Source organism: Aspergillus welwitschiae (assembly GCF_003344945.1).
Source record: "Aspergillus welwitschiae strain CBS 139.54b unplaced genomic scaffold BDQ94scaffold_98, whole genome shotgun sequence".
Classification (NCBI taxonomy): domain Eukaryota; kingdom Fungi; phylum Ascomycota; class Eurotiomycetes; order Eurotiales; family Aspergillaceae; genus Aspergillus; species Aspergillus welwitschiae.
The window spans coordinates 22,938-30,581 of NW_020798792.1; the positions used below are offsets into that span (position 1 = coordinate 22,938).

Genomic DNA, 7,644 nt, shown 5'->3' on the forward strand with positions numbered 1-7,644 from the left:
TTGCTCTACCATAGTAATGGATTAACTTCTGAGATGTGCACAAGTATACTGACCGACAACCATCGTACAGATTGTGTCACGTAGTGCACACCTGCACACCTGCTCTCGCTAGAGCTGGCTAAGGGCGCTTTTGACACGGACGATTGTCTCTGCATTGGCAGAAGGACAGGGTGATGCTAGATCGAGAGCGGCACTCTCGAACTTTGCATAGATGAGCAATTAGTTGTGCAATGTTCGTTGGAGCCATTGCGTTGTCGGAATTTTGAGGAAAGAAACAGCGATTGATGCAGCGTCCAGCATCTACTGTCATCAACATATAATCTCTTCGGTTCTCCCTCTCATCATCCCGCGCAAGGAGCGATACCAACCAACTGTTCTGCAAGACATGATCGACTGGGGACCATATTGATCAACCATCAGATTGCGCTAGCGCTGGGGAGAACCATGGCCCTGGAGGCGACCCGTGCGCGGCTTTCGAAATGCCAGAGAAAAAAAAGTCCATTTTCGTTGCGAGACACCCTGTAAGATGAACAGCGGTAGCAACACTTGTTGAAGCCAGTACTCTGTTCGTGCAACCAGGATCACCGATCAATTGGGTCTGATCCCAGTATACTAGATGTCTTTGCTTTATTGACGACGCGATGGTGGAAGACGCACTTTTATGCGAACCATGCTGAGCAGTCGGCTTTCCTTGCGATTGACTTTGCCTGATGTCCTCACTCTGGGTCCAGACCCTTCATATGATTATCTCCATTCCAGTCAATTACAACGCAGAGTAGGGTTCCTCAATTGCCAAATCCGCTCTTGAAGTGGACTATACCATCTGGTATGCTGCTGGGCGGTAGTTCGACTAGAGTCATTCTGCCGGATGTCGGAGCTTCTGGGCGAGTTCCAAGATTGATTAAATCTTTTGATGCTTCATCATGTGACGACTCAAGTGGACGCCAGTGATGGTCAAAGCTCTGTATGATAATATCTCGAAAAAGCCCTACTTATACCTTGGAAAAATGGCCATATTTCTGTGGGTTGAGTTCTACGTACAAGTTAAAACGTGCCACATCAGTTGTGCTCTCAAACGCGAAGGCTGGTCCAATAAGACTGCCAAGCAAAAAGCGAATGAGCGTAATGCAGCTTTGCGGGACGGTTATGTTCAACATATATTAGAGTTCTCCTCCCACCATCTTTTGTTCGTCGATGAATTAGAATGTGATAAGAGGGGATAGCTTCAGGAAGACAGGCTGGTCTTCTCTTGGCTAAGTGGCTAGGTTCCACCGCGATCAGCGGTATCAAATCCTTCCGGCATATTCTCAAGCTGGAATTATGTGTTCTCGTATTTTCGAGGCTCTACTGACGCCTTGGTGTTTGAGGATGTTATGGAGGAACTGATTCGACACTGTGGATGATGACCAGAACCGAAACCAGTGATTGTAGTAGACAATGCATCCCTTTCATCGCTCAGAGAGGGTAGAGGGGATGTGCTCGCAAGCAGGTGCCAAGATAGTATATCTACCCCCATATTCCCCGGATTTAGATCCAATCAAAGAATTATTCTTAGAGCTAAAGGCGTTCATAAGGCGGCACTGGCAAGCTCATGACGAAGTTCTGAACAGGGATCCGGTTATTTTTTTGACTGGTGCGCTAATACCGTGGGCACGAGGAAATCATGTGCAGAAGGGCGTTTCCGAAATGCTGGCCTGACACTCAGCGAACTTTAAACAAGATATGGTAGCTACAGGGCCGCTGACCGCGTGATGAACTGAACATTGATTCTTGATGACCTCCTCTGAGACAAATTATGATCTAGTCATTTTCGTTGTCATTGCTAACGACCGTGGTCCAACTCTCTTAGGGAATCCAACGGGGAAGCGACCAACAAGAATGCGATGCAAGACTCAGCTGACAGTCAATGTACCTGACCAGCCACTGAGCTGAGAATCCATAAGTCCTAACTTTGTTGAGTCGTCTGCTTATACATTTATTTCCTCTATATCACGCAGGATAATCACCATGGTTATGGCACCAAAGTCGCTGTGAGCCCCGATTACTGCAACTAAAAGTTAGCTGATCAGGGGTACCCTCCAATATAGGTTTGGAGCTGACAGCGAGAGGATTGGTAGTGCAAGCCTCGTTCCAGCTCCGACACATCTGGCGCTTGAGGGGGGTAGTCACTTGACAATTGTCCTGGCCGTCAGGAAGCTCGCGCAGATCATCATCAACCATTAGTTTGAGGCCATTTTGCTTGACGTGGAGGACTCGCACTATACGCTGGGATCGATGCGCTGTTTCATGGAAATCTTCTCCATCAGATCGCGAACCGTCCGCTCAGTCAGATAGACGGCCCTGTAATAGTCATCCGAAAGCCGATCGTTACCAATAAATCGTATGTAGAAACAAGCAACTAGGACGATGTCAGTTCGCCTGTCTTTGATGTTACCAATTCAATAACTTACTTGAAATTATTGGTCGCTTCGCCGGTGGTTGATAGGTTGGGTCGATATCTACCGCCTCTATGTATCCCATTTTGGCGCTACTAGTGGCTGGAGTGACTTTGGTACTTCGATGGGATGCTTTAACGTGACCTTGCCGTCCAGACTTCAGAGCATGACAGTGAATCCTCTTGGGCGGTGGTCAATGACCCATGGTACCCTGAGCCATAAAACATACTCGACTGCATATTGGTTGGAAGGCATGGTGAGCTCATGGAGATGCTACTTCTAGTAGGTGATACGGCGTGCAGAGGCGCACAATTAAGACTTGAACGGAGCCTGCTACTGTCCTCTCGTTCGACGAAATCAAGCGACTACCAACTGCAGAAAGGCATGTTTACCTAGGTGGAGTGATAGGCCCGATGGGCGTCCGACCGAAGCTCGTGGCACTGCGGTGGATGACTGGGGAAATTATATCTAAGGACTTTCGGAATCTCTCAATGAGCTTGTCGTCTGGCTTCTGGGAATTCTTTCTGCAAGGGTGATATCCCAATCAGTGTAAGAATGGCCGGCGAATCGTCGGCATCTGGAATGTCAACCGTACCTGTTGCAGAACATCGTTAACAGGTCGGAGGTAATAAAAACAACTTATTCCGTTCTGTTGTTCGTCGGGCACTGGAGGACCTGTAAAGAAACTCAAATCCAGGAGAAGACGGGGAGGCGCTAGAGGAAAGATGCGGCGTTCGGATCGCCAGGCGCTACCTGATCCGGAACCTCGAAGCTATCCCGGGGGCCGAAAGTAGTGCTCGTATGTATATGTCTAGTTAAGCGAGAGGAGGGTCAAATGAACCCGACATATAGTAATAGCCTGTCGTAATGCATCCCTATAGTATAAGACGGATACGCGGCTGTACTTGACGGTTTCGGTATCATACCACGAATCACTACAACAGAGAACTGCTGAGTACTACTACGACGTTCACTACGACTACCAGGTAGCTAGCGAAAGAGTGAAATAACCGACCATCTCTTTCGCGTTCTGATATCATTCCAATTGCTTGAGATTCAACAGTTCGTCGGAACTTCAGACGTCCGGATATCCGTCTTCCCTCCTCCCCTGCGCCCGGCTATCCTGCCTAGCAGACCAAGTGGATTTGTACACAGCCTGGCTCCTAGTAGTAGCCCTCAAGAATACAAATACTAGATAATACCAGGATACGTTGAAGCCTTATGCGCCTTTCATTCAAGACCGAAGCAACCCGCGATACGGTGTCAGTCCAAAGGACTGTGGAACCGCGGCCTGACAACTCCTAGGAACTTACCTCATAGCTCTCTGCAACTGTCAAATTCCGAGAAGCTGATGCCCTTTCCCCGGGGATTTTGGATCAATTTACTCGGCTAGATTCGTTACCCTTTGACGTCATCAAAGGGTTCATGCCGAATAGACTCTAGTCCTTCTTTGCTCATAATCGAATTTAACGGCGCGGAGAGAGAGAGACCCACGGATACTCGGTATTGGATACCCATGGGTACTTCAGCCTAGAAGAAAATTAGTGACGTTGTTCAAAGTCCGCCTCGCACCCGCTTCGCTAGAAGCAACTCAAACATCTACCATGCCATCTTCATAGCAACGTCGGTTGTTTGGACTTCTTCACGGACAGGAGTTTTATGACTGTAATGTGTGCTATGCTCACAAGCCCACATTCTCTTCATACAATAAGGAACTTCTCGCCTAATACCGACTCCTTTGTTCTTCAAACGCAATTCCAGCGGTAATGTGGCTTGCGGCACTTGGCAAGCCACGAGTGGCCAGACCCGAGCGGAGGGAGCAGCAAGGCTTGTACTCGTGAGAAACGAGCCTGCAAGCGGCGCATCTTGATTTGCAAATCCGAGACGCAGCTTGTGGAGTTAAGCAGAACCAGAGGTACGAAGACTTCTAGTGCTGTAAGCGCGGGCTCTAACTTGATGTGCACACTCAAAGTAAGCCTGGTTGCTTCATGGTTGCGATCAGCTGTCGGCCGCTTCTGATAGGTGCGATTCCCTCACGAGCCAGTGGAGTGGATTCCCACGTCAACATGTCGCCCCCATGCTAGAGTTACCCAATTTTCTCCCGGAAAAACCTATCTTGGCGGGTCCCTTCCGTTTGACGTTCTCGGCCACGATTTTCCCTCACGTGTGGTGGCGCGCAGTCGATAGAAGAGCATAGCTGATCAATTTTACTGCGAGTGCTCAGCCAAGCGTCTTAAACTTATTCGACTCCCCGCGTCGTTAATAAAAACACTGTTGTAATATGAGGCTGGTGCAGATCAGGAACAAAGCCGAACCATCTGAATTAATCCCGAAGTATGTATACGAAGAATCAACTTGAATGGAAATCAAGTTGATCTTCTCGTTGTATATATAGCCTCATGTTTCCCTCTGAATAATAATAATCAAGCTCCCTTGGAATTACAACAAACACATTATAGCCGTGCTCTGCACCCAGAGCAGTTGTCTAGATCGTATGAATGCATATTTTACTAGCGCCCCGTGCACCCTTCCCCACATCGCAGCAGCATCTTTTCTACGTACATAACCATTCATAACTATGTTCAGAATTGATCCACTCCGCCTGCGCCCCGGCTCTCAATAACAGACCTGACAATGTCCGCCGATCCGAACCACTATGGCACCGTCTCGGGCCCACCAGCCATCACCGAGGATCCCAGGCCAGGTTTTGTTCCCATCTCTGTAAACAACACCATCTATTAGGACTACCTGTCGCTGCCTCTTATCGAGAACAACGACCCATGGCTGCTTATTTCCTTCTCGCCACCCATGTCTTGGGCCGTTGGTCCCGCCGTCCTAACCGACTCCACCGCTAGCTCGGAGGCTAGCTTCATTGCTCCCTACCCGTCTCCGCGATCATCAGCGGGTAAGCCCCACCGCGCGGACATTTCACTTTTGGTGCAGCGGCTCGGATGCCTCATACGCCAATACGCGAGATCACGGAGTTCCAAGCAGGACCAGAGGATGATATTTGGGTTCTAATGATTTGGTGCCACTTCCGGCTTTATAGGAGGAGGCATTGGCAGAGGTGCGAGAAGACACGGAGAAATCGCTGAATTGGGTCGACTCCAGAAAGGCCGTCCATGGTGCCTGTATATGTTTGCTTGAGCTTGGAATTACTCGGCTAAGGGAAAAATGATTCGACTGCGCAATTTGGGCCAGTTCACCCATTGTTCCGAAATCCAAGCCCTATATATTTTGCAGCCGGGTCAAAGGAAAAAACTTGACATTACAGGCTGGCATATAAGCTGGCATGAACCACACAACATGGGAAAAGACTGCCGCGGGCCCGCTGACAGGTGCCGCGATAGAAATAAATGACGTCCAAAATCTATTGTGCTTCCCTAAGAATCAGCTTTGATACCATTCGCCCCATGCACAGGTTTAGAAAGAGACCCATGTGCTTCTTCCTCATGCTACGCCATCGCTGCCCGCGCACTTCTGTTCCGCCAGATGTGTATCGAGTTCATCCACACGCCCTATTGCCACCAGCCTCGACACATACGGTGGTTAATAGCGGCCATCGGGCAAAAGTCGAAGTTGAAATTTTCATTATTTGGTGGACTTTGCTACCGGACTGGAAGACCAGGCGCTTGTAACAGTAGCAGCTAGATTTGCTTTTCAAGTCTAGACTCGATGGGGTTCGTCACTCGTAGTGTAAGCTGTCATGTTGCGTGCAGCTATTCTGATTTGTTCTGCTGCCTTATATTGCCATTTTGGTAGTATGATGTCGAGGTGACAAATCTAATGAGCGTGTTTAAGGCTTAAATAGACTGATGTACATTGTTTGCATTTAAACGCCAGCGGCGCCCTGAGCGCCAGATAGTTGTGGACTATTCACAAGACGTACTGAAAGTCTGTCTCGTGATTAATTATATTGAATCGTGCTGTGATTTCCACATTTTGATAGCTCCTGTTCAAACAGAAAGTCAGCCTTCGTTGGATTCTACTAGACGGAAGCTCTCCGTACCGTTGTGGAGGCTTGCTAAAGTGTCTTTGAGACGAACAATCTCAGCCCTGAGGTCGCTTATTGCCTGATCACGCAGCTGTAAATCCTCATGTAACCCCACGATGGTCTTGCTGCATGAAGAGTATTGGAAAACAGGTGCACCTGTGTTGGTCGTGAGCGTCTGACCGGTGGCAACTGATGTAGTTCCTTCATATTCGGGATCTTGACTAGTATTCAGCGACAAAATCTCAGTCTCATATAATGATATTGGTAGATGATACAGTCCTTACCTATTTTGGGCAGGTTGTGCATAGCGCTACTTGTATGGAAGGGCCCGAGTTTCAAGCATTGTCACAGGCGATAATGTTGCTTGCACCACGGTAGGATCACGGATTGCTCAGACTTGGGAGGCAGCCTACTTAGGCGGTATATCACGTGATGAGTGACATAGGTGAAGGTAGACCTCGCCAAAACGCGGGTTGGGTTGGGTTTTCTGGGTCCCACTGGGTTTTGGGTACCCGCCCATACCCATTCGTACGGCGACGCGGTCTGACGCGCCACTAATTCGATATATCCAAAATCCATAGTGAGGAAAAAGAAAAGAAAAAACCAAAGGCGCGAGACAAGAACCAGCTCACCATCCTCTAAAACTGGAAATCCTTTTCTAAGCTATCCATATTCATAGAGTTGGGACAGCAAAAACCGCCAGCCATTTATCATGACCTCATCCAGTTCTACTTCAGCGAGCTTATGTCCTTTCCATTTAGCTCTCTGACGCCAATAGAGGCGCCCTCAGATTCTATTCCTTCGTCCGATTTTCCCTCCTCGGTATGTTGTGGCTCTATCGTTCGAGCCTATCGATACCCTCAAGACCTGGGACATAGACTGACCTGGACCGAAGCCCTTTCTTAGTCCAAGACGGAGCCATATTTTCTCTCCGGGTGATCCTCCGACTAGCCTTAAGTGCATCGGTCCTGACCGGAAAAAGAAATGGATTTTATACGACGCGGATTATGAGAGCGATTTTTACTCATGGTGGTTGCAGACCGAGTACGGGAGACAGCTGAACGGAAATGGCAGATCTAAGATCAGGTGGTCAATCGAGACGCGCTTCGCTGATGTTTGGAATTACTTTGATCAGGTGGCGGAGATACATACAGGTCGCCCAAAGGTTATCTGCAAGTCCTGTCTGACCTTACTGGATCATCCGCATCACAAGTC

The 7,644-nt window shown here is 48.7% G+C and overlaps 1 protein-coding gene across 1 annotated transcript; it reads left to right on the top strand.

The window, feature by feature from the left end:
- Nucleotides 1-4,927: 4,927 nt before the first annotated feature.
- Nucleotides 4,928-5,582, top strand: BDQ94DRAFT_186493 (uncharacterized protein; the record flags this gene model as incomplete). The annotated part of the gene is made up of 3 exons (XM_026775162.1): nt 4,928-5,156; nt 5,205-5,340; nt 5,485-5,582. Exons 1-3 carry the CDS (start codon nt 5,070-5,072, stop codon nt 5,580-5,582), a joined length of 321 nt encoding a protein of 106 aa, XP_026619657.1. The 5' UTR covers nt 4,928-5,069.
- Between the last annotated feature and the right edge of the window lie 2,062 nt (nt 5,583-7,644).